This window comes from Euprymna scolopes, chromosome 28 (assembly GCF_053919585.1).
Source record: "Euprymna scolopes isolate OS-2025 chromosome 28, ASM5391958v1, whole genome shotgun sequence".
NCBI lineage: Eukaryota > Metazoa > Mollusca > Cephalopoda > Sepiida > Sepiolidae > Euprymna > Euprymna scolopes.
The window spans coordinates 39208818-39234369 of NC_136509.1; the positions used below are offsets into that span (position 1 = coordinate 39208818).

Below are 25552 nucleotides of genomic sequence, written 5' to 3' on the forward strand. Positions count from 1 at the left end.
TTTCGAAAAGATGATAGCATAACCATTGTGAGGACTCATTTCTCAAACTTTGTCATTTCCATTTTACAACATTTTCCGACACTCAAAACATTAGACAAATGGATTTCTCTTATTCATGAAACGCCAAGAGAATTTTCTACAATAATTTCAGAAAAAAAAAAAAAAAAAAAAAAAAAAAAAAGAAAACATTTATCCATTCTTTCTAGTGGTTCTTACAAGGATAATTCTTTTTAGATAATTGCAGAAAATTAGAGTAAAATGAAACAACTAACATAATATTCATACAAGAAATAATACTGCAGCAAAATTTGAAAGAGGTTATTCATTAAAAATACAATTCTTACTGTGACCAAAATGGGTTTGGGCAGAAATTCTTAACCAGGGGTAAATTTACCCCTGGAGGTGAAAAAAGAAATATATATAGCCAGAGGTAAATAATTGAAGAACGTGATAATTTAAAAATAATTATTTCTTTTCAGATCATGCCATGTCTAAGAAACATAATACAAATTAACTTTATAATTTTTGATTTAGAAATGGTTTGGGGTTTGTATTACTATTATACACAGGTTCGAAAAAGTTGTCAAAAACAAATAGATGACAAATAAATGTTATCAAAGGCAAGATAAGTTACTTTTTCTACCTAACTGGATATGTTTTTTTAGTGTTTTTATTTAATGTAATATGTTTATTCAGCTCGAAAAACATACAATGTTTACTGATGTATTGGAAAATTTAAAATGGTGCCAGACTCTGCTGAAAACACGGTAAGTTTGGGAAAAGGAGTTAAAAATAAAAAATATACAAAATACTGTTAAAACCCACCGAGTCAGTCTATGTCACGGTAACATAGAATGAGTGAGTTTCTAACAGTATTTTGTATATTTTGCTAAAATTTTTAACTCATTTTCCCAAACTTACCATGTTCAGCAGAGAGTCCAGCGCTATTTTAAATTTTCCAATACATCGGTAAACACTGCATGTTTTTCGAGCTGAATAAACATGTTATATTAAATAACACTAAAAAATTATCCAGTTAGGTAGAAAAGTAACTTATTTTGCCTTTGATAACATTTATTTGTTATATATTTGTTTTTTTTGACAACTTTTTCGAATCTATGTGTGTAGTAATACAAACCCAAGGCTTGATTTTATTTATTTTTTGTGATACAAAGTATAATACTATTTTCATACAAAACCCAAAGTCCTAAATAATAAAATGGTTCTTTTTGACCTTTTTTTTTTCTGCCATTTTATGATGGTTATGAATTTTTTGTATGGGAGCAGGGGGGGGGGGGTAAATACAGAAATACATGAAGCCAAGGGAGTCAATGATGGAGGAAAGGTTGAGAATGGCTGGGTTAGAGGAAGATAGATTAGTGAATGGCTCAAGGAAGTGACGTAGTGAACAGCAAGTCAGGAGATGATAAATGACAAGTAGAAAGCTACACATGTTCTCTTGGGTTATTGAGCTATGGAGGTAGCAGATGTATTTTTGAAGTCTCCTTTCCTCTCCCTCATAGAAAGAACTAAAAGGAAGGAGGAGGAGGGAGATAGTATTCGGATTATGCTAATATTGTATACTGTAAAAAAAAAAAAAAAAAAAAAAAAAAAAAAAAAAGAGCTCAAAGTAAACCAATCAATGTGGCCTTTAAAGCACTAACCTCGTTTCCGCCACCCGCTTCTATGGCAAGTGAAGTCACCCTGGAAAAAGAAAGGTTATACATCAAGTCAGATACTTCAATAATAATCATAATTATCATACAAATGCTATAATTTGACTACCAGCATTATTTAATTCCATAAAAAATGTGAAGGGTCAAGGGGGATGGAAAAAATTCAATAAAGGAGAGCACTTCAGACCTCTCATTAGAAGGGAACGTAGAGTACTGGTGGTGTCTCGAATAAGTTTATTAGACAATATTGAATTTTCTTGCTCGCATGCTCCTAGTCTAAATTTGTGGCTGTGGGTTGCCATCAATAGACTGCCTCTCCTACAGCAAGCTAAACTAAAAAGCTAAACAATCAGCTATAGTCGAAGGTGACCTGAAGACTCTTCATTAGCTGCTATACCTAAATGTAGGAGAGCACTTCTACATTTCCAGGATTACACCACTTGCCCTTGATTCCTCCTTATAATGCTGAGTAGTAATGCTTAGCAAGGAGACATCAAGTACCAATTTTATTTTTAATCTTTGGTACGACTCTAGGATTGAACCTTAATCAATTTAGCGAACACTCCTATCATCCCAAATGGAACGTCATAAAATTTTATTCATAGAAAATTTTATAATTAAAATTTGCTGGAATAATTTTTTTTTATTTTATGAAAATTAGATTTTCAATTTTTACATGATTACAGAAAAAAAAAAAAAAAAAAAGTTGAATTAAAAACTGCATTTTCTTCTTAATTGAATTATTTTTAGTTTTAAATTGTTGTTTATGACTGTTTGGTACAAGAAAAACAGTCCAGTGATAATGGCTCACAGCCACGAAATTGGAATTGAGGAGTGCGAGAGAAAATTTAACATCAACGCTTACTGTCACTCAAATTAAGTTTTAACCAATAGATGTGCAATGGTAAACAGTCATTTTGAGGATACAAAGTGATTTGCAACTCTGATAAAAAAAAAAAATAGACATCATTGGAAATTCAAGAAAACTCTTCAGTCAGACTCCAGATAACACCAGTGTTAATGGAAGTTCTCACGCAAGTCACTTAGTAAATAATCATAAGGAGAAAAAATATATATGTAAAAAACAAAGTAAAACATTTTAAAAATAAAAATCCCAAAACACTCAGTACTGATGGCTGGTTACAACTCGAAAACCAAATACACGTGAAAGGAATCCTGAAAATAGGCAGTTTAGAATTAAATATGTAGGCAAAACAAAATTATAGCAACTATATATATAAAAAAGGTGCACATGGCAGTATAATGATATAAAAAAAAAAAAAAAAAAAAAAAAAAAAAAAAACTTATGTACTTACATGTGTCGAAATTAGTAAAAATTCCAAAAATTCTGAAAAATAACTGAGTAAAACATCTAGACCCCTTTTTTTACATGGGGGGGAAAAAAAAAAAAAAAAAAAAAAAAAAAAAAAAAAAAAGTAGATCTTAGCAGTCCGGCAATTTCTATTTTGAAATGGCTTATAATTATTTTGTCAAAATCAAACTGCATTGACTTCTGGATTTAAGAAATTTCCAACATTAAGAAATGTGATAAAAAATATACTTTGATTTATTTTATTTTTTACTTGTAATTATTTCCTAAGCTATCATTTTTGTAATTTTTACTAATTTCAACAGGAAATGTAATAGTGTTAATGCATTTAATTGAAATCCGATTAAATTGCACAAACTCAAAATCAGAAATGGCCAAAAGAACACACATTTGTCGTGACACTGAATCCGTTTACGTCCAATTGAATTATAAACACTTGCCTTTGCAAAACGTTTTCTTTTTATAACTTTAGAAATTTACGAAAAAGTAAAATTTTTAAATCAAAAATGTATAAACAACCTTGAACTTAAAAAAACAAAAACATTGAAATAAGTGGATATTGTGCATTTTGTTTTTTAAAGTTTGGAGGGTGTTCCTACTTACTTGCTGCCCAATGAGGGCAAATGCCATTTTTTAATATAGGGGAAAATCCAGGTCCTCAAAAATACAAGAAGGCATGCAAATCATTTTGTTTATAACTCAACCTGAAGTAAAAGAAATTGGTGTCGAGCCAAACCGTGTCCTTTTGGTTGTTTCTGATTCTGGAGTGCTGCATGTATAACTGATCCCATCTACATAGATATTAATATAGATCAAAATCCAAAAGAAAATGCAATTTTAAGCTTAAAAAGAAGGTTTTTGTCAGGATTTCCTCCATACTAGAAAACAAAAAAATTAAGAAAAATCTGTATGATGTATGTTCCCATGTCAAAAATCATGTAAAAATGATCACATAGTTTTCTTTATAAAAATTAGACTATTTTAAGAAATTAATAGGAATTTGTAAGCATTAAAACATAAATCTTGCAAGTAGGAATTAATGAGTTATCCCCCCCCTTTTTTTTTAAAAAGATTCTTTTTCCAAATGGCCGAAAAAATAGTCACTTAAATCCAAATTTGTTTTTCTTATTTAAAAAAACTACTCGATCAATTTACATGGTTTTGGAATATATTTTCATTTTGTCACAAGTACACACCTCATACAGAGTTTTCTTTTTTTGTTTTTTAATATACAACAGAAATCTGGACACGGACCAAAAAAACAAAAACAAATAAACAAAATACAAGTTAAGATTCTGCTCAATGAATACCATACAAGCTTTTACTCTTAACGATAACTAGAACTATGCTTCCTCCAGTTGCATATGTTTGCTAGCCTGGGACAATAATATCCTGATGTGTTAACCTACTACATTGCCCTCCTCCCAGGAAGGTAGTAATGCCTGGGAAAAAGATAAATTTACATATACTACACTTCTCAACCCGAGAGAAAGTAATGCTCACAAGGATGGTCTCAGAACAGATACTACCCCATACCTTTCCTGAACAGAGCATTGGAAAATAATAACATGATTAGGCCTCAAACAGATACCAAATCTCCATCTATAACAGATATAATTTGTCTTTTACTAACAAGTCGCCACTTATCGAGGTTAAGAGCCTTAAATTCTACACATTTTCTAGAATCAGAATTATTTAATGGGTTTTGATCAGAATTTGAATAGGGATTCTACACAAAGTCTAGTATTATTGTGTCTTGAATTTGATTTTTGTTAGGGGACAAAAATGGTGCAAAACTTGTGTCATGGGAATTAAGTTTACTCATGTTGAGACAGGTATCCTTCTAGAGTGTGTGTGTATATATATATATATATATATATATATATATACCCCCCCCCCAAAAAAAAACAAGACATTCAATTGGTTTTCTGAGCATTTTACAGTCAACGGAGAAAAAAAGGCCAAAGACCCTAGTGTTTTGATGTCATGTTTTGAATATAATAAACTAGTTATGACCAGTTTCATTTAATTCGAACAAAACACTAAGAAATGCCCCCCCCCCGAAGTAAAGGTGGGGCCCGTTTTTTTTGGGTCCACCCTGTGTGTGTGTGTGTGTGTGTGTCTAATATATATATATATATATACACACACACAATTTAGGTAAACAAACTTACCATGTGTTGCTACAATAAAATTACTGTTTCAATCTAAATTGATTTAATAAGGCGACAGAAGCTTTTGTTTTTCACGAAGGCCAGAGGCTTCTGTTGCCTGATGAAATATTTTTAGATTGAAACAGTAATATATATATACACATACATACACAGAGAAAGAAAGAGAGAGATGAATGAAATTAATAGAATACCAGTACAATATTTGAAAATATATTTTGATGTAATGAAATGTATGACTGTTCTATTTCAGAAATGAAAAGTCACTGGAAATGCAAAAATACAAATATTTAACATATAGTTAAGACATAATCAGTCAATAAATTACAAAAATACACTCATTTCATTTCGGTTACTCATCCATATTTGAATTATTACGGACATATTTGTTCCAAAAAGAATATGAATTGCATATCTTTTTAAATATATTAACAGCTATATAACTAATAAAAAAAATCTTTCTCTTTCACAATGCTATGCCCTTTTTGAATTTCCAATGACTTGTTTCTGAAATAGAACAAAGTCATACATTAAATCAAAAATATATTTTCAAATATTGTACTGATATTTTATTTTCTTGATTTCATTCATCCACAAGAAATCTTACAATAAAGATAAGACGTTGATTAAACCATAACTCTTTATCTCTATCTCTTTGGAATACTATTTCCATTATGTATATATATATATACACACACATATACACACGCACGCAAATAGATTTAAATTATGAATTTTCAAAATTTCATGGATTAAGAAAAAAATCTTCACTGTATTCCCTGTATTTTAACACTATTGTAAATTTTTATTTTGCATCATTTCAATCTGTTTATCTTGATGCTCTATCTTGAATAGTGAGCATCTTTTTTAGGTTAGGATCTAATCTGTAAATATTCATATTGTTATATTAATACATTATTTTGAATGAATATAGCTCTTAAATGTCTTGGAAAAGATGTCTAATGAGTGCATAAAGAATTTAGAATGAACAAACGTAAATACTTACTTGGTCCAGAATTGAATACTTGGAAGTCGTTCATGAATGCCTGTTTGACAGAATGCAGATGCTCGCCAGAAATCACCAACAGCAACTGCAGCATCAAATGCTCTAAAATATTGGTTGTTTTAAAGCAAAAATACAGAAAAAAAAAGCAAAAGACATGAATATACAAAAAACACATAAGAAAATGCGTATTTTATTGATATGTAATTTAACAGTTTATATTATCCAGGACATTTCACAGATTCATTATTTTTTCAATAAGAAGGTAATGTAGTTTGCTTGAAGTATTGTCTAATTCATATGTAAAGATAATTGATTCTTTGTTATTATAGCCAAGTCAGACAGCCGAAAAATTGAATGTCATTAGACCCCCCCCCCCAAACAATAGTAACCAGTTTTTTTATTTGTCAATGTCAACAATGAGCAATGTTATCTACCTAATTGTCATGTCACATGTTAAAATATGTATTTCCAGGATTCAACGAAAAACGATTTTGTCATGTCATGGGTGATGTAAACAAGGGAAATAACTCAGTTTGAATAAGCCTAAGTTTTTTTTGACAGTTTTTTCACACATGAATTTCCTCCCCTTTTATTCAGTTATTATGCAAGCAAAAATTTCTAATTTCTTCTTAAAACTATTTTCTTTATTAATTAATTTGCTACTTTATCGTTTTTCGTAATTTTTGGATATTTTCACTACCGCGACATGAAAATTCAGTACAAACCATTGGTTTTACTTGAAAACCAATATTTCAATTTTGCTACAATAATGAAGAACCAAGTAATTTATACAATGCAGAGGTGGATAATGGATAGGCACAAACTGAAGCAAATTAAAACAACGGACAAACTATGCAGATTCACCTTTTATTAATATAATAGGTTATAGTCAGCTAACATATTTCCTAACTTCCGGCGCAAATCAGTTCCTTCGCTTTTTTTCTCTCATGCCTGAATCTCCCCTATGCATATACTTTTTTTTTTTTTTTTTTTTTAATTACGTTTTTCCGAGCTTTCTTTTTTTTTTGTATTTAATAATCATTGAAAAGGGTTTTCGGTGTTATTTTCATTTAGAATTATTAAAATTATTTTTATTTATTTTATTTTTTTAAAGAATTATTTTAAAAATCTTTTTTAAGTAATGAACTTTTTAATAAAAACTAATTGTATTATTTTTATCTGTATAATTTTGTTAATTTTTATTGCATACTTTTCAGTGTGGTCTTTTTCCTTATATTTTATTTCAATAAATCGCTCCACAAAAGAAATATTGAAAAACAGTAAAAGTAAAAGAACTGATTTGCCTTGTCACTGCTTCTGGTAGCGTTATGCCGGAAGTTAGTAAAAATTCAAGGACTTTTCAAACTTGTGCAAACCCAGTTTCCTTTTAATTGAATATTTATTGAAATCAAAAATGCATTACATTTAAAAATCCTATATAAACAAGCTGAGCATATGGGGTCCCCCTCCACAAGATTTAATTTTACAATGAATAATGCTTGTGCAAATTTTTTTTTCTTTTTTAAATTCAAGGCGCGGTTATTGAGAAAAGTGCAAACAGATGAATAATTTGGGATCAATTTCACCCCTATAATAGTCCCTGGGGGGACCAGAGTTATCCCAGAAAATCCGTCCTGGCAAAAATTTACTTTCACCATGACTAAACTTGGTGCAAAATTTTTTAAAAATTGAAGACATGGTTATTGAGAAAAGTGTGAATGGACAAATGAGAGTGAATTACGAGGTCCAATCTCTCCTTTGTTGGGGGGGGGGGGGGGGGAAGGGGGATATAAAAAATGATTTAATTATGAAATTATATCCACCAGAATGTATTTGAGTTTATTTGTAAACAAGTCAGCTATTTTAATCATTTGTTAATTATTGAAAACAACTGAATTACTCTGTAACCTTTCTCAATAGAAATACTTGACAGTAAAAGTGAAGGAACTGATTTGCCATGTCACTGCTTCCGGAAGTATGTTAGCTGACTATAACCATTTGCTCTTATTGGGAAGCAAATAAATACAACCACATTATAATCTATGTATTCTTTTTATAATTTTTACATTGATTGTGTTAGGTTCTTACTCTGACCACATTGACATAAGAACACAATGCAATGTTAAAAGTATGTGTGTGTGTGTGTATATATATATTCACCCTTTTTCAGGGTCAACAATCAACTAGCACTGTGTGTGTTTGCGTGTATGTATGTGTGTGTGTGTTAGGGTGGAGAGGGCTCCCGTAAGCCGTGGTGAAGGCAACCTTTCTAGGAGAAGCAAATCTGATTTAAAAAAACCATAAAGCAGGAGACCAATACCCGCATTAAGCTGGTCTGCAGTTTAACTTGTTGCTGGCTATCTTGCTCTTGCTTGTTGCTGGATCTCAACATTTTGAACAGAGAGAGAGACAGACTTAGCTGTCGTACAAAGCTAAGACTCTGTAACATCATCTGCGTATAGATACTCTCTCAGGCATTTGTCTATTAAAATGGTCCTGTGGCGATGGACATCATTTTTGGGCTCGTGTCTGAGGGAGTGGCACTCGTCTGACAAGACGTTGCAATCATCATTATATATATATATATATATACATACATACATACATACATACATACATACACACACAATTATATTTATTACATCTTTGAACCTTTTATTCAAATATTTATTAAATATTTTTCCATGCACAAAAGTTATCCATGAACATGTGTACAAAATTATATATATAGACATACAATAGAGAAAAAAGAATTGCTCTCTGAGTATATTAAGTAATAGATTTTGAAAAGGATCAATAGTACGGATGTACTAGATGTGTACTAGGCAACAGGGTAAGTAACGTGAGAACTTTGTTATCGTAAAAATTGCCATTGAGATTGGTGGTGGTGGGGGGGGGGTTGATACCAAATATATACTATATTTAGCAAAGAAAGAAAAAAGTTAAAATTTAAAACTATTACTATATTTAGTACTTATATCTGTCCCAACGCAGGTATTCTATTAGTGTGTGTGTGTATATATATATAAATGTTTAGAGGTACAGAATTTATATATAGTTTTAAATATAATGGGCAGAAGTCTCTCCAGAGCTCTTTCAGCTATCATCTCATCAGGAGAAAATCGATAGCGTAAAATAATAATACTATGTCGAAAGTAAAGAGTTCTGATGGGGGAACTATTGAATGTGCCAAAAATACGGGGACACTAAAATAAAGTTTATTTACGTTTAAAAAAACGATTAAAATATTGGCACAATGAGAGGGGGGAAAAAAAAAAAAAAACAAAAACAAAAAAAAAAACGGGAGAAAAGATTCAAAGTTCCCCAAAGAGAAACAATGCGTTAGAGGTTTCTTTCTGCCAGCACAAAGAAGGTTTCCGTTTCAGCACTGCAATAGAGACAGACTCCAAAATCCTTAAATGGTTTCTGGAGTCCGCTCTATGTAGCACCTCGAACCATTCTATTTTATATCTATCGGCAGAGCACAGGTTGCCAACCAAATGCTGGCCAATAGCAGAGTCCAAGGTTGCAGAAGGAGGGAGACTACCAGACCCCATCCGCCCTTGTTTGATCTTCGATGGAACATGCTGGTTTATACGAGTCAAAAGACGCAAGGATGTTCTGGTTATGTTGGGCGAACATCCTTGCATCTTTTGACTCGTATAATCCAGCAGGTTCCATCGAAGATCAGACAAGGGAGGATGGGGTCTGGTAGTCTCCCTCCTTCTCTATTCTCTATTGTGGTGCGGAAACCTTTGTGCCGGCACATAATAAATTTTTCTTTTTAACAATCTTTTTTTAACTTCTGATAAAAATAACCTATCTTACAAAAATCCATGGGCTAAGAATTATTCTTTATTTTAATTCATTGTTCAAACATTGTAATTTATTCAAATTTAATTTTTCATGACCAATTTCCTTGTTTGTTAATTTCTCTATCTAATACATTGAGCTTTTTATTATCTCGATAGATTCTAATACAGAGGTAATATTTATTTTTGTAATTTTATACATGTATATAAATGAACAGGTTTGTGATAAGACATGCAATTGAAACAGTAGTGTTTACCTTAAAATTAGGTCACTGTTATTTGGCATAATAGAAATCAATTTATCATAAGCAATGAACTGCTGTTCTGAGCTGAGACAACTGATGTAGATGTCAACAATAGTGTTGTGATGTTCATAGTTGAGCCAATAGTGACCCGGCCAGTGAGGTAACTCTGCTTTGGCTGACAGGCTGGTTAAGCAACGTTTCACCAAAACTGGTAATTTAGAGGCTAAACCATCCTGAGAAGAACGGATTTGAAACCTTAGATAACTGAAATGGAAAAAATTTAATACTCGCATAAGTAATAATTCCCACATTATAATTTTAAAAAATATATAAAGCAACAAGGCTAAAAAAATAACGAAGGAAAAAAAATAGACAAGAAAGGGGGCGGGGGAAAAAAATAGACAAGAAAGGGGGCGGGGGGAAAATAGACAAGAAAGGGGGCGGGGGGGGGGGGGAAATAGACAAGAAAGGGGGCGGGGGGAAAAATAGACAAGAAAGGGGGCGGGGGAAAAAATAGACAAGAAAGGGGGCGGGGGAAAAAAAATAGACAAGAAAGGGGGGGAAAAATAGACAAGAAAGGGGGGGAAAAATAGACAAGAAAGGGGGGGAAAAATAGACAAGAAAGGGGGAAAATCTATATATCTATAAAAGTAAAAATGTCTGTGTGTACATTTCCCTACCAAATTACTCTATCAATTTTCAGTCTACAGACTTGAGATTTGACATAAGAGGTATTGAGATTTGGGAAAATCTTTTTAATCAGTTTTCGACCAGAAATTTGGCTGTCGAGAGGTTAAAGTTCAACGATTTGACCTTTAAAAATTCTACCAAACTCCTCCACCAATTTTGGATCTAAACACTTGAAATTTTAATTGTAGGTTACTTGGACATGGATCAAACTTTTTAATTTGATTTGAGCCCCAAAAAATAAGTGTCGAGGGGTTAAAATTGGGGTCAAAGTTAAAAAAAAATTTGACCTATGCAGTCTCTACCAAATTACTCAGACAATTTCTGGTCTAAACATTTGAAATTTTACATAAAGAGTATTCAGAGATAGGGCAAGCTTTTTAATCGGTTTGGGTAAAAAATTTGAGCTGCCAAATGGTCAAAGTTCAAAAGATTTTACCTTTGCGGTGTCTAGCAAACTACTCAGCCAATTTTGGGTTTAAACATTTGAAATTTATATATAACGGGTAATCAGACATGCGACAAGCATTTTAATCAGTTTTGGGGCAAAAATTTAGCTGCTAAAAGGTCAAAGTTGAAAGAGTTGGCCTTTGCAGATTCTACCAAATTTCACCACCAATTTGGGGTCTAAACACTTGAAATTTTAGATGTAGGTAACTTGGACATGGGTAAAACTTTATTTTGATTTGAAACCAAAATAATAAATGTTAAGGGGTCAAAATCGGGGGCAAAGTTAAAAAAAAAAAAAAATTACCTCTATGGTCTCTACGAAATTACTCAGACAATTTTTGGTCTAACTATTTGAAATCTTACATAAAGTGTTTTCACACGTAGGGCAAGTTATGATCAGTACATAGGGCCTGAGCAAAGCCAGGCTGAACTGCTAGTAGACAAGAAAGGAAAATAAGATAATGAAAAAAAAAAAAAAAAAGAGAAAAAAGGAAAAAAAAAAGAAAGGAAAAAAAAGAAAGGAAAAAAAAAGAAAGGAAAAAAAAGAAAGGAAAAAAAAAAGAAAGGAAAAAAAAAGAAAGGAAAAAAAAAGAAAGGAAAAAAAAAGAAAGGAAAAAAAAAGAAAGGAAAAAAAAAGAAAGGAAAAAAAAGGAAGGAAAAAAAAGGAAAAAAAAAGGAAAGAAAAGGAGAACTTACTGTTTCCAGATCTTAGCAATATCACCAGTCAGATCAACAGTGGAAAGAGCAGTTTCATAAAATTCTACAGCTTGTGCATAGTCACCTTGAAGCTCTAATAATAAACTTTAAAGAAACAAAGACAAAATGAATTTAAGAACATTCTTTAATCAAACGATCTAAGTCAAAATCTAACCAGCTTCAGCAACAGAATTGCAACTTAAGTAGACATAAACATCGTCTGCCAGCAAAAAGCCCTGCGTTAAATAATAAAGCATGGGAGGAATGGCGGCAGGCATACCAGATGTTCCGATTGGTTAAACACAATCACATATTAGAAGTGACATTTTCAAATATTCAGCAGTTGAAGAATATTAACAATGGCTTGCAGATGTATTTGTGGGAGTTCCTGTTTCTAGGCTTGCTGGGCTGGTATACCAACCACTAGTTTCTCTCTTGGGTAAAATACAGAAAGAGTCTACCAAGCTCCAGCCCTATCACTTTTTGATTTAAAAGCACTTTTCACAGAATGTTCTAATGAACTTACTTCATCTGTGGCCTTCTCAACGTAAATACCTAAACTAGACTAGCAGCAAAATCCCACCCCTTCATTGTAGCGGTTCCCAGATTCCAAAAAAGTTTTTACTCTAACAGTTCATTTCCTTGTGCCACTTGCTATTGGAATTCCTTCCCTGCTCTCGAATCAACATGCTGAAATTTAAATCTAATGTAAACAAATATCTTGTTGTATGACAACTTAGGATGCTCCCATAAATCTGCTCTCAATCACAGTAGCTCCTTATGTCTCGGTGGCATTATGTATTATTGGGGGAATAGGGGGAAGGATTAATAATTAAAAAGCCCCCCCCCCCCCCCTGAAATTTGTGATGCAATTAACCTGGCCAGATATGATGGTCAACAAAATTTAATAAAATCTTAAGAATTCTAAGGAGTTTATCAAATTACAAGGTAAAAATCAATTAGTCGTAACATTGGTAGTAGACCAACAGTAATTTTGAATTAACAGAACGACAGTGGCAATCACATATAATCAACCATTTACGCATAACTAGTAAATAGTCATCCCCTACACTTAGCTACAATAGTTATAGTTTCAAGAATTCAGATTCAAAGGATTTAAATTGCATATTTATCAAATAAAGAAAAAATGTCAAAGATTGCGGCGATGTGAAAATTGTTTATGCAATAATAGAAAAAAAAAAACTGTGTTCATTTTTAAATGAAGGATAGATAACTGAATTTTACTCACCGTCATCAGGAATCATTTAAAGTCTTAGCCATCAAAGTAAAATTAAAATTTTCAGTTTTTAGAAAGAACTCTCATAAGAGGGAAAAAGGTTGGCAAGACAAAAAAAGAGAAAGAAATATAAAGTTAAAGATAGGAAGAAAGTTACAGGAATAAAATCCAGTTAAATAGTAAAAAAAAAAAAAAAAAAAAAAAAAAAAAAAAAAAAAAAATTAGGTAGCAAGGCTCTAGCAATTTTCTAGAAGTCAGCCTTTCAGTGATGGGATTAGTGTTACTGTTGATCATTAGTATTATTATTGTTAACTTCACTCCTTTGCTAAGCTTGGCTATTAGTGTAACCACCATTGTGGATGATATAATTATTCTTACAATTGTCATTATCATTAATGTTTTTATTATTACGATTACCTTGATGAAAGGTGCTGATGAGATGAACTGAAATGTGTGTGTGCATATATAATATAAGCATTTATGATAATTTTAAGTAGTCTCTGAAATGATCGTACACTAGATCATTGACAGAATTCTAGGAACAACTAATAAATAATTTATTTGTACACTTCTATTCATTCTATATATCTATAAAAGTGAAAGCGTCTATGTGTACATTTTCCCTACACAATCTGTCAATTTTCAGTCTACAGACTCGAAATTTGATATACAGGGTAGTAAGATTTGGGAAAATCTTTGTAATCAGTTTTCTGACAGAAATGGCTGTTAAGGGGTCAAAGTTAAACGATTTGATCTTTGAGAACTCTACCAAACTCCTCCGACAATTTTGGGTCTAAACACTTGAAATTTTAGATATAGGTTCCTTGGACATAGATCTAACTTAATAACTTGATTTGAGCTCAAAACAATAAATGTTAAGAGGTCATAATAGGGGTCAAAAAATTTGACCTATGCGGTCTCTACCAAATTACTCAGACAATTTCTGGTCTAACCATTTGAAATTTTACATAAAGGGTATTCAGAGATAGGGCAAGCTTTTTTTTTTTTTTTTTTTTAATCGGTTTGGGTTGAAAATTTGAGCTACAAATATATAAATATATATGTATGTTTGCATGTCTGCCTAAAACTTGACAGAGGCGATGGATTTTCACAAGATCAGTATTGTTTTGAAGCTCGACCCTTCAGACGACAAATACCGAAAAATTGGCTAAAAACATTAATTTGTTCACTCTCAACTTCTATGGGGAGAGGGTGCTTTTTTCACCGATATTTTCGAAAGTCATCCTCTCTTTTTGATTATCTAGCTTTAATTTAAACCTACACCACTTCAGGTTTGGGGGTGGTGTAAGCAAAGACATCACGTTTTTTTTATGTTCTTTTCCTCCGTAACGGTACGGGTTCGAGCCTGCCTTTCTACTACCACTTTTTTTTTTTTTTTGCTCAACACACCTCCAAACACCCGGGCAACCATGCTAGTACACCTATAAAAGTGAAATTGTCTGTGTGTGTGTACATTTCCCTACCAAACTACTCTGTCAATTTTCAGTCTACAGACTCTAGATTTGACATATGGGGTATTGAGATTTGGGAAAATCTTTTTAATCAGTTTTCGGCCAGAAATTTGGCTGTCAAGGGGTCAAAGTTCAATAATTTGACCTTTGAAAACTCTACCAAACTCCTCCGTAAATTTTGGGTCTAAACATTTGAAATTTTAGATGTAAGTTACCTGGACACAAGTCAAACTTTTATATATACATATGCTCATAAAGTTATGAACAGTACATAAGGCCTGAGCAAAGCTGGGCTGAACTGCTAGTATAGATAACCGGGTGGATTTAAAAAAAAAACAAAACAAACAAAAAACAAAATGAATGTATCACTGATATATTTACATTATACGTAGAATTTTGTCAATACTTACCAATAACAAAGCCATATATATATCTGATTTTTTTTTATAACTTCAGGAGAAATTTTATCACAGTATTTAGGGACTTTATAGTCAAAAGGGACAGTTTGACCCAAGAGACAGCTGAAAAAGAAGAAAAAAAAACAAAAACGGTATAAAGTTATTAAGCCAAAAATTTATAAAGATATTTGATCCCTTTTAAAAACTGTTTTACCCGGCTAAAGACCCATAAAAGAATGGTTCATAAAAACATCCAATCATTTGAGGTCCTGCTTTGTGACTCAGTTTAAGAGGAGATAGAGTTTGAAAATATGGAGCCAGACATAGCAAGTTTTAGAAATTAGATTAAATAATTCAGGAATATCAAAGTACAGATTATATGACAACAATATTAACTTCTTTCCACCTCCGGAAGATGTGGTACAAGGAGGGTAGAATCAAACTAATGATCCTAAAGGGGGGGGGGAATCTGGTGTCCTAAAAATAGTTTGGTAATCCCATCAGTCAAGGCACTTTGGGCAATTAGCAATAGATTAATTCCATCACAAAGAGGGGAAACAAAAGGTGCACCTCTAAGGACAATACCTCAGCTTGACAAAAGTCCACCAAAATGGCTCAGTTTCTACCAGAGTAATTGTCGAGATCGGTTCTTCGACTGGTATGTATTCTAATACAGGGTTGTACACAACTAATTGAAAGGGTTTAATAAAATCAGTGCAAAATATGTATTTTTGTTACAAAATACAACATGTATAGAAATGATTTTTAAGTTCAGGTCCAGAATTCCCCCATGTTAAAAAACTAAAATAAATAAAAATCTGTATAATGTATGTAAATGTGATGAAATGAAAATATATTCCAAACACGTTAATAATTATATTTTTAAATAAGAAAATCATTCTTAAGTGATTAAAGGAAATTCGTATGCATCACAACAAAAATCTCACAAGTTTTAATTATGTTGAATTTTCTCCTGCTGTTTCTGGAGATATTTTTCAAAAATGTTAGATGAAAGTCACTTTTCATATACTCATAAAATTTGATTTTCTTATTTAAAGATAAAACTACTTTATCAATTTATGTGATTTTTGGAATATGACATTTTAATTTTGACATGGATATATACATCATACAAATGTTTGTTTATTTTTGTTTATAATATGGGAGGATTTCCGGACAACAGATTTCAATACTTCCTTTTTATTTTCCAATACTTAATTTTGATAGTACAATAAGATACAAGTTTCATAATTTCCAGTTATAAAAATGTGAAATTTTGGCCACACCCACTGCACAGATGCATTCTGGTCTTTTCTACTTTTGAAATCAAGAAAATCTGATTTATCATTTTTAAGTGGAAAAAAAATTAGCTGAAAGAATAACAAGCTGGTTTTCAGTGAACACCATATGTATATACAGTTTAAATTGTAGGTTCTGTCTAGAACTCCCTCTATACTAAAATAAATAAAAATCTGCTGCATGTGTAACCGTGATGAAATAAAAATATATTCCAAAAATCATGTAAATCCATCAAGTAGTTTTATTTTTAAATAAGAAAAAACAAATTTTATGAATAACAAAAGAATGGCTGCCATTTTGTAAACAATCTTTAAAAAAAAAAAAAAAAAGGGGAAGGGTTACTAAATAAGTCAAACTTTCAAGATTTATATTGTAATGCCTATGAATTCTCATTAATAGCTTAAAAATGATTTTCTTTATATAAAAAAAAATTACTTGATCAATTTACATTATTTTTGGAATATGATATTTTTGTTTTGTCGCAGGTATGTACATCATATGGATTTTTCTTTATTTTTGGTTTTTAATATAGGGGGAATTCTGAACAGGAATCAAATTATATATATATATATATATATATATATATATATATAAATGCTCAATTATGCCATTAAATGAAAAAAATTACAATATCTTTTATGCAAGCTGCAAGCGTGCTTGCAAAAGGCCAGATGCAACCAGTGGACTGCACGTTTGACATGCCTGAAATAGATAACGCCAAAAAAGTGCTAGAATATCAATCCTACAAACATTTATTCATGGAAGTTGAACTTTTCATAATCATTTATGATTGATTGGTTTTACGGCATATCAACTGATGTAATGCCAGAGTCTTTTTTTTTATATATATTAATAGTTATAAGTTTTATGTATATATATAGTACTCAGTGTCAATCTTTATATAGTTAGATAAGGTAGTGTTTTTTTTTTTACATTTTGTTGAGTAACCCTGTTATCTTCAAATATTTGAGCAGGGTAGTTGGGTCTACATGAGTGAATATGTCTTTTACAGTTTTATCATTATATAGATTCAGTCGGTTTGTTTTCAAGTCTTTGCATCTTGTTAATATATGATTGACGGTGTATGGTTCTAGCAGGGTATGCAGAGTGGGTCTTCTTTTTTGAGTAGGTAGGAGTGTGTTATAGAGGTATGACCTATTTGAAGTCTTGTTATTATAACTTCCTCCTTTCTGGTCATTCTTTTGTTTAGTTTCTGTTTTCCTATGCTTCCCTTGATTTGGTATAGCTTGTTTTTAGTTCAGGATAATCATTTAACAATAAGTGATACCACAATAGGTGTTCTTAATTACATTTTTCCAGCTTTTTTGTTAGTATTAAAATTATTGTATTATTCTTTACGAGAAGGATGGATTTGTCATACTCCGATTGTGGCTCTGAACTTCTAACAAAATCAGTACTATTGATAAACAGATATGCAGTATTTCACCTCTCTGTGTACATTGTTATTTCTGCTGATCAATTAGTTAACATTGAGGTGATGTTATCAGCAGAAGCCATTCAAGCTGTATAAAAAAGGGTGCATTCTAGACATTTGGTACTAATCAATTTTTTCTATTTAATATACCCCTTTCTTGATTTTACTGGTGATGGCCCTTTTTTTTTTAGTTCAGGAATGGACACTATCTTTGCGATTAGCCCACAGATCAAAATGAGGAAAATTAAAGTTTGGCAAGTGTAAAGCAAATTCAGAATCATACCTTATATTAATAAGATGATCCCAAAACCCCCTCCTCCCCTCCATATAATTGAACAGCAACAACAGACATTCATAAGTGAAACACCATGGACAGGTCAGATATAGATGGAAGAAATCTGTCAAAAATGTACCCTTTTTATACAGCTTAAATAGATGCTGCTGATAGTATCACTTCAATGTTACCCAATTGTTAATGGGAGAAAATTCCTATGCAAACCCGTTACCTTATAAATTCTAGTGTTCACTGGTCAATTTGCGAATAGGCTTTTGTGTAAGTATGCATACTATCAGGATAGTTTTAATTAGCAAGGTAACAATGTTTTTTTTCTCTATAAAAGTATATGTACAGTAACATTAGAGAGAGAGAGAAAAAACAAACTCTTACCAGTAAAGAATATTTGGATCACAGCGAGGATCATTTGTCGTAATATCAAAGCAAGCAATAACAGCTTCCTCCACATATTCAAGAGCTCGATCATGATCATCCTGAAAGAGAAAATAAATCAGCATCAGTTTTACTTGAAGACATGTTGAAATAATGCATATGTAATAAGTCTAAAACAATAACTTACTCCAACCATTTCTGACATTGCAGCATAAAGATATAACCTGGCAGAATATCGGTCAGTCGTCAGTGCATCAGCAAATACCTAGAGAAAAAAAAAAAAAAAAAAAAAAAAAAAAATTGATGAAGCAAGTTATAACCAAATTAAAAATACTTTAAAAACAGTGAAAATCATTAACAAACTAGTCAGTTTACTTTAGGATCCTAAACTCCATATTGCAAGATGTATATATAAAAAAAAAAACAACATGTTAACATTAACATAGTAAAAGTAAAACTTTATCATGCCACGATGAAACTGGATATAGAATTGGTAAAATTAGTGTAAATCGACCACTAACCCTAAATCTAGGTTGACATATTGCCATGCTGGACTTAAGGTTCATGCTTGGGTTAATGAAGTCATTTTTTTTGTTTTTTAAAGTTATTTTTCGGATCGAGTAAAGATTAGATACCCCGGTAGCAGACGATAAAGATAGGCGCACATTTCAAGTGACACCGGTTGTTCAACCTTGACATTGCCGTTGGTTGTTTGAAGACGCATCAAATAGTGGACATGTCCGAATGTTTGCGAGCAGGATTTTTTAAAAAATATATTTACAAAACTTTTTGAGATTTAAAAGAAAAAATATATATTTACAAAACATTTTTTTTTTTTTAATATTAAATATTTACAAAACTTTTAAGGCTAAAAAAAAAAAAACAAAAAAAAAAAAAACAACTTTTTTCTATTTACGCAAAACTTTTTAATGTAAGTAATAAAACGAACGTATTTAAACAAAATATATTTAAATAAATGGGTGTCTTTCTGAGTACGTTCTTTTTATATATTTACAGAACTTTTAATAAAACTATTAATAATAATAATAATATAAATAAATAAATGGTAAAGTTTTACGACGTGCCCCAGCATATTATAAACACTCCAACCTCCCTATGTTAAGAACAGCTTTCAGAATAACACCCCCAACCTTAAAAGCCATTCTTGACATGGGGTGGTTGGGGGGTGTTTATACTACGCTGGGGAAGGTCGTAAAATAATACCAAATAAATAAACCAACGTTATAACTGAGAATTTCGGATGATGTGAATTAAAAAATACACGATTTAAAAACAAAAATTTAAATGAAATTATAACCAAACGTTTTAATAGCAGAAACAAATAAAATAACTGACTTGTTTGGATTTTTGCGACCAAGATTAATTTTTATGTACAGTGTGTGTGTGTGTGTATATCTTTCTTTGTGCGCTTTTAATACAATTCAATATTTATTTCAAGTGCAATGTATGTAAGTGGTCAGTGAAAGGAAAAATCCTTCTAGACAGAGGCAATTTTTATGCATAATAAAATCACAAGTATAAACAATCGAGATTTTAAAAAATATATTTTATTCACATATCTTTTATAACTTATTTTTATAAAGATGAAGCGTCCAAATCTTTTTATAATTTTCATTAAAAAAAACAACAAAAAAACTTGCTATTTGTTTACTTCTCCATAAAGACAAATTCAGTACAAGTAAGTTTAGCGTCTGAAATTTTCAGTTTCTAATGTTTTGTAATTAACATAGTTCATTTTTTATTTTTATTATAATTATTTATTAGTAGTTTTATTAAGGTTCTGTAAATATATTAAAAAACGCACTCAGAAAGACACCCATTTATTTTAATATATTTTGTTAAATTTACGTTCGTTTTGTTACTTACACAAAAAGTTTTGTGTAAATAGAAAAGTTTTTTTTAATCCTTAAAAATTTTGTAAATATTGAATATTAAAGAAAATGTTTTGTAAATATATATTTTTTCTTTTAAATCGTAAAAAGTTTTCGCGAACATTCGGACATGTCTGCTATTTGATGTGTTTTCAAACAACCAACGGCAATGTCAAGGTCGAACAACCAGTGTCACTTGAAATATGTGCCTATCTTTGTCTTCTGCTACCGGGGTTTCTAATCTTTACTTCGTTCTATTTTTCAGAGGGGGATCCATTATGTTCAAATTTGTTTTGTAATTACTTCTAGCGTCTATATCTACATCTATTTTGTAAGGTTCAGTATTAAAGTTAAAAAAGCAAATAAAGAACATTAACTCTTACTGAAAGAATAAGACGTATTCCTCTTAGCTGATTTATTTTTAGGTGTTTATTTAAAGATATCTCCATATTAGTTAGATTAAGTATTTTTAAAAATAATTTATAGAGAAGCGTGTTGGTTTATTACCTATGACATGGTACAGCAATAAGATGAATATTAGCCTTTTTTTTTTTTTTTTACAAGGTGGTCACCACTTATCAAGGCCCGGAAGCCACTCAGGGATATGGGTTATTGTAAGTACAGTACGTTAGTGTGGATATTTAAAGTGTCTACTTAAGGGGGCGGTTCATCAGGAATTTGTTTACGTTGGACTTGAAGACATCCAAGTTGTAGTCAGTAGGGAAGCAGGCAGATGGAACAGAGTTCCACAGGCGTGCAGTTTTAAGAAAGAAGCTTTGTTCATAGAATCTATGTTTTGATTTGGGCATAGATAAAGAGTGGGGAAAGTTTTTGACAGTGGATTCAGCTAGACGGGTGTTTTTTGTAAAAGATTGACGAGGGGGGACCAGAGATTGGAGTTCAGACGAGCACCTGCCATGGAAATAACGATAAAACAAAGATAGGCTTGCAACGTCTCTTCTGTGGGAGAGAGGTTGCAGGGAAGAGAAAAGGGATGATTTAAGAACTTAAATATTACTTGAATCGAACTTTCAAAATCTGGTTGCCATAATTTTATATTATCCATACTATTAATAAAATTCTACATGTTTATGTGTGTATGCCTATATACCAATAAAACTTTCGAACAGATACACCGAATTGGAAAATTCTCTCCCCCCCCTGAAAGGTGTGAGTCCCTAGATTGTCTTTAGAGTCACACAAAAAGCCCGAAATAAGGGTTTTTGGGCCATTACGTAAACTTGTCTAAAATGTTATCTGCTTATGTCAACGGAATTCAGCACTGTCTGTATACAGTCGCTGTAACATCTTTCGGCATACGGGCAGCAATGGATAACGCATCTGACTGTTGATCAGAAGCTTCCAGGTTCGAATCCTGGCAAGTTCATAATAATTTTAACCATCATTTTATCCAACGTTTACTCATTATCCTTACCCTTAGTTAGGGTATTTTTGATTTTTCAGTGATTTTGATTTGTGCATATGGGAATTTCCCATACTTCGACTTCACAGGGTAAGCATCGATGGTAAGATATTGAGTGTACTTGATTTTGTGTTTGACTCGACGCTGTGGCTGTGTGTGCCGATGCGATGTGGCCGCTAGTACAAAATAAAATTCAAAAGAAAAAAAAAAAAAGAAAAAAAAAAAAAAGAAAAAAAAAAAAGAAAAAAAAAGAAGCAGTATTACCTGTTTTACAGCTGTTCTATCACCAGAAAAAATATGTATCTGAGCCATTGATAGCCACATGTCGTCAATACCAGGCCATTTTTCTAACACTTCAAGGCACAATTTTAATGCTTCTTCCAATCTAGAAAATATTAAAAAATTACCTTTTATTTAATCAAATCTTAATAATAATGATAACAGCAACTCTTAAGACTTCAGTCAAAAGACTGTACATCTTCACCTAAAAATATAATAAACTAGACTTATCTGGGTTTTACTTCTCCATATTATATGAAGTATTCCCAAAGTCATGGCTACTGCTATTTATCCACCAATCAATAAAATTGTCTTGACTTCTACCAATATATACATGAACCAAAACCAAATTTAAGATTTCGATTCTTAATTTCAATATTTTCAAACTCCTCTCAGATTAAGGGTGTGTATTAATAAAGAATATTTTGTGAGGATGAAAAAAAAAAAAAAAGTTCATGACTGTTGCACTTCCATCTTCCAAAACCGTTTCTACATTTGAACAGGAAGTGAGTGATCATTCCATTCTATATTAAATCTATTATATAAGTTGTGTATCTATGCATGTACTCAGCTAACAATAAAAACTACACAAAACACACCTACAAAGCCAATATATTCTTTTTTGTAATTACTTTGAACATGATCTGGGCATCTTTATTTAAGTTCTTTAATAAGCATTCTTTTATGGGTTCAACTTTTTGTTTTATTTTTTCAAAGTTCTCAGAAATCAAGGGGCCCACTACCTTGGGCTAACACTTGAACTCTATAGGAGATGCATAGATATTCGAATGTTTCATTAAAGTTCTTTATCTTTCAAACACTGAATAAAGAAATTTAGAACATAATTTGCCTCTCCACAATTAACCATTTTCATATATTGTAGTACGTCTGATTTGGTCTCTTGGTCTTACTGGATTCTAGGACAAGAATTTATCTAGTCTGGTGGAGTATTCAGCTTAGTGTTGATATTGTAACATCACTGCACCATTCCTCGTAAAAGCTAATGTGGGTTAGAAAGAGAGGAGGGTTGTTTAATGTTGAATAAAGTCTGTAAAATATAATTCTTTATGTAGGATAATTATTTATTCATAGAATATATTGCTCCTTGAAAGCATTATTTGAGAAGAATGCCCACATCCAAGCTGGAAAAAGACTGAAAAATCACTCAAAACCTATTGCATTAATTTTAAGTTATTTAGAATAAAGTTGTCAAATAATTCTATAGGTTGGATACTTATTTATATTAATAGAATACATTGCTTTTAGATAAGCTTTGAAGAAAATTTCACATTGAAAGTGAGAACATTACTCTTAGAAAGGAATTTTACTGATAGATAAAAAAAAAAAAAAAAAAATCACCACTCCAAGAAAAACATTAATTCTTTGAAAAATTTACTGACATTGGTAATCATGAGGAGGAGGACGAGGGAGTAAAAGAAAAAGAGGAAGAGGTGTAGAAAAGTGAAGAAATTAGAGGGAGAGTTTAAAAAAAAAAAAAAAAAAAAAATGTCACACTTTAACTGCTATTTTGTTGTTCCTGTACTTCTCGTCCCCTTAACACCAGGTAGTTTGGTCCAGAGAAAAAAAAAAACAAAATCTAGCATATTTCTGTTAAAAATTCTATCTCTACTAACCTCCCTCTATCCTTTCTCCCCAACCCTCTCTCTATCTAGTTTGACACGCACACACAGGAAACTCCTTTATATAACAGATTCCTCTATTAGTCAGCATTTTTCTTTTCAAGTGGTACAAATCACTGGAAAAAAAAAAAAAAAAAAAAAAAAAAAACCCTACCTGATAAAAACTGGCTTAGTTATCCCCTACCCACTGAAAACAATCTATAAATTTTAGATATTATTCATCCGAGGCAACACTGATCAGAAGAAGGTATCAACTTTATTCGGATTTGTTTTAGCGTTTTAGAGTTTTTGCCATACATACAGACAACTGCCCTTCATATTAGAGATAACAACAATGTATAAATGATAAAGATGAGTGGGGTGGGGGAATCAAAACAATACCCCCCCTCCCCCGTGTGCTGCAAAAAATGAAGAAAATAAAGAACACTTACTTGGCTTGACTGTAGAATAAATTAAAAAGGTTTTTGTATAAACTGGAAGCAACCATTTGCTGCTCTGTTGTATTCGTCTGCCGAGAATCTAGACAGGAGCTCAAAGCTTCATTAAACAAATCATTCAAGAAACTCAACTGGCAATTCAACTGACGATGTTTACTTCTCCAATCAATCAGAAACGTCTGGGGTGGGGAAAAAAAAAAAAAAAAAAAAAAAAAAATTGCTCAAATTATTTTGTACATGCATACATACATAATTACTAAAGATGTACCAATTAGCAAATTAACCGATTATAGATTTAATAGGTTTTTTTAATGTCGATTTATCAGCAAATTTTGTTGTCAAATGATACCAATATTAATTATATTATAAACACAAGCTAACTCCCTTTTTTTTGCTTGCCAGTGAGCATTTATCGAAGAGACATGCATTGTCGACACCATATTATCAAACAACAGGCATGACACACTTAACACGTAGACTTTTGCAACTGCACTGAATTTGAGGCAAACAGATGTAAACATATAGAAAATGTCCCCCCTTTCTTTTCCTATCAAATTAAAATTATTATTCTGTACTTTAAATCATTGTCAAAGAAAATTATTACTTCATCTTTCAGTTTTCATGTTCAAGAATTGTAACAATGTGCAATCTGAAAATAAGGTGCTTCTACATTATTGGGATAAGGTTTTGTAGTTGATAAATGGAGTTTTCAGATAAAAAAAAAAACCCAATGGTTTTGTTGCAATATTTTGGACATATAATGGGGTATGATCCCACACAGTCGGACGATTCTATTTATAAACAATGCTGCTAAGAACTGACGAATCGAATTAATTCACGTTCTGCTACCAGCCAATCAGAAACCAGAATTGCTCCATAAATATTAAACCTTTTCCGTAACAATTTCACATGTTTTTTTTCCGTCTCGACACGGTAAGAATATTTTGCTCTGTGGAATCGTCTACTGCAAACAAGTCACCTCTCAGGACTTGTATGTAACAACGAACCATCTGAAACTGTTCTGAAACTAAACATGGCTTACACTTCTAGATTATTTTAGTCAATTCTATTAAGTTACAATGGTAGTTTCCAAATTATGCAGTCAAAATTACCTGAATATTACTGAATTATTAAAAAAAATCCAAAAATACAAAACTTTAATCGTATTAGCAGGTTAAAAATTGCCAGCATCTTTGTTTAATTTGAACAGAAAATTACCTCCCTATTGAACTCTCCTGTGTTTTATGATTCAACAAATTTTATTTTTTATCTGTTGTTGCTGTCCAAATGTCCTTAGTCC

The 25552-nt window shown here is 31.6% G+C and overlaps 1 protein-coding gene across 1 annotated transcript in view; it reads right to left on the reverse strand.

The window, feature by feature from the left end:
* Positions 1 to 25552, reverse strand: part of LOC145249581 (zinc finger C3H1 domain-containing protein-like) — a 113306-nt gene that overhangs the window by 15606 nt on the left and 72148 nt on the right. Inside the window, exons 23-31 of the mRNA XM_080111279.1 lie at positions 24247 to 24431; positions 22161 to 22281; positions 18769 to 18846; positions 18582 to 18682; positions 15193 to 15303; positions 12074 to 12178; positions 10253 to 10504; positions 6184 to 6285; positions 1665 to 1704 (exon numbers count right to left, since the gene is read on the reverse strand). Of these exons, the coding sequence (XP_079967405.1) occupies positions 1665 to 1704; positions 6184 to 6285; positions 10253 to 10504; positions 12074 to 12178; positions 15193 to 15303; positions 18582 to 18682; positions 18769 to 18846; positions 22161 to 22281; positions 24247 to 24431 (1095 nt within the window). The remainder of the gene's footprint in view (positions 1 to 1664; positions 1705 to 6183; positions 6286 to 10252; positions 10505 to 12073; positions 12179 to 15192; positions 15304 to 18581; positions 18683 to 18768; positions 18847 to 22160; positions 22282 to 24246; positions 24432 to 25552) is intronic.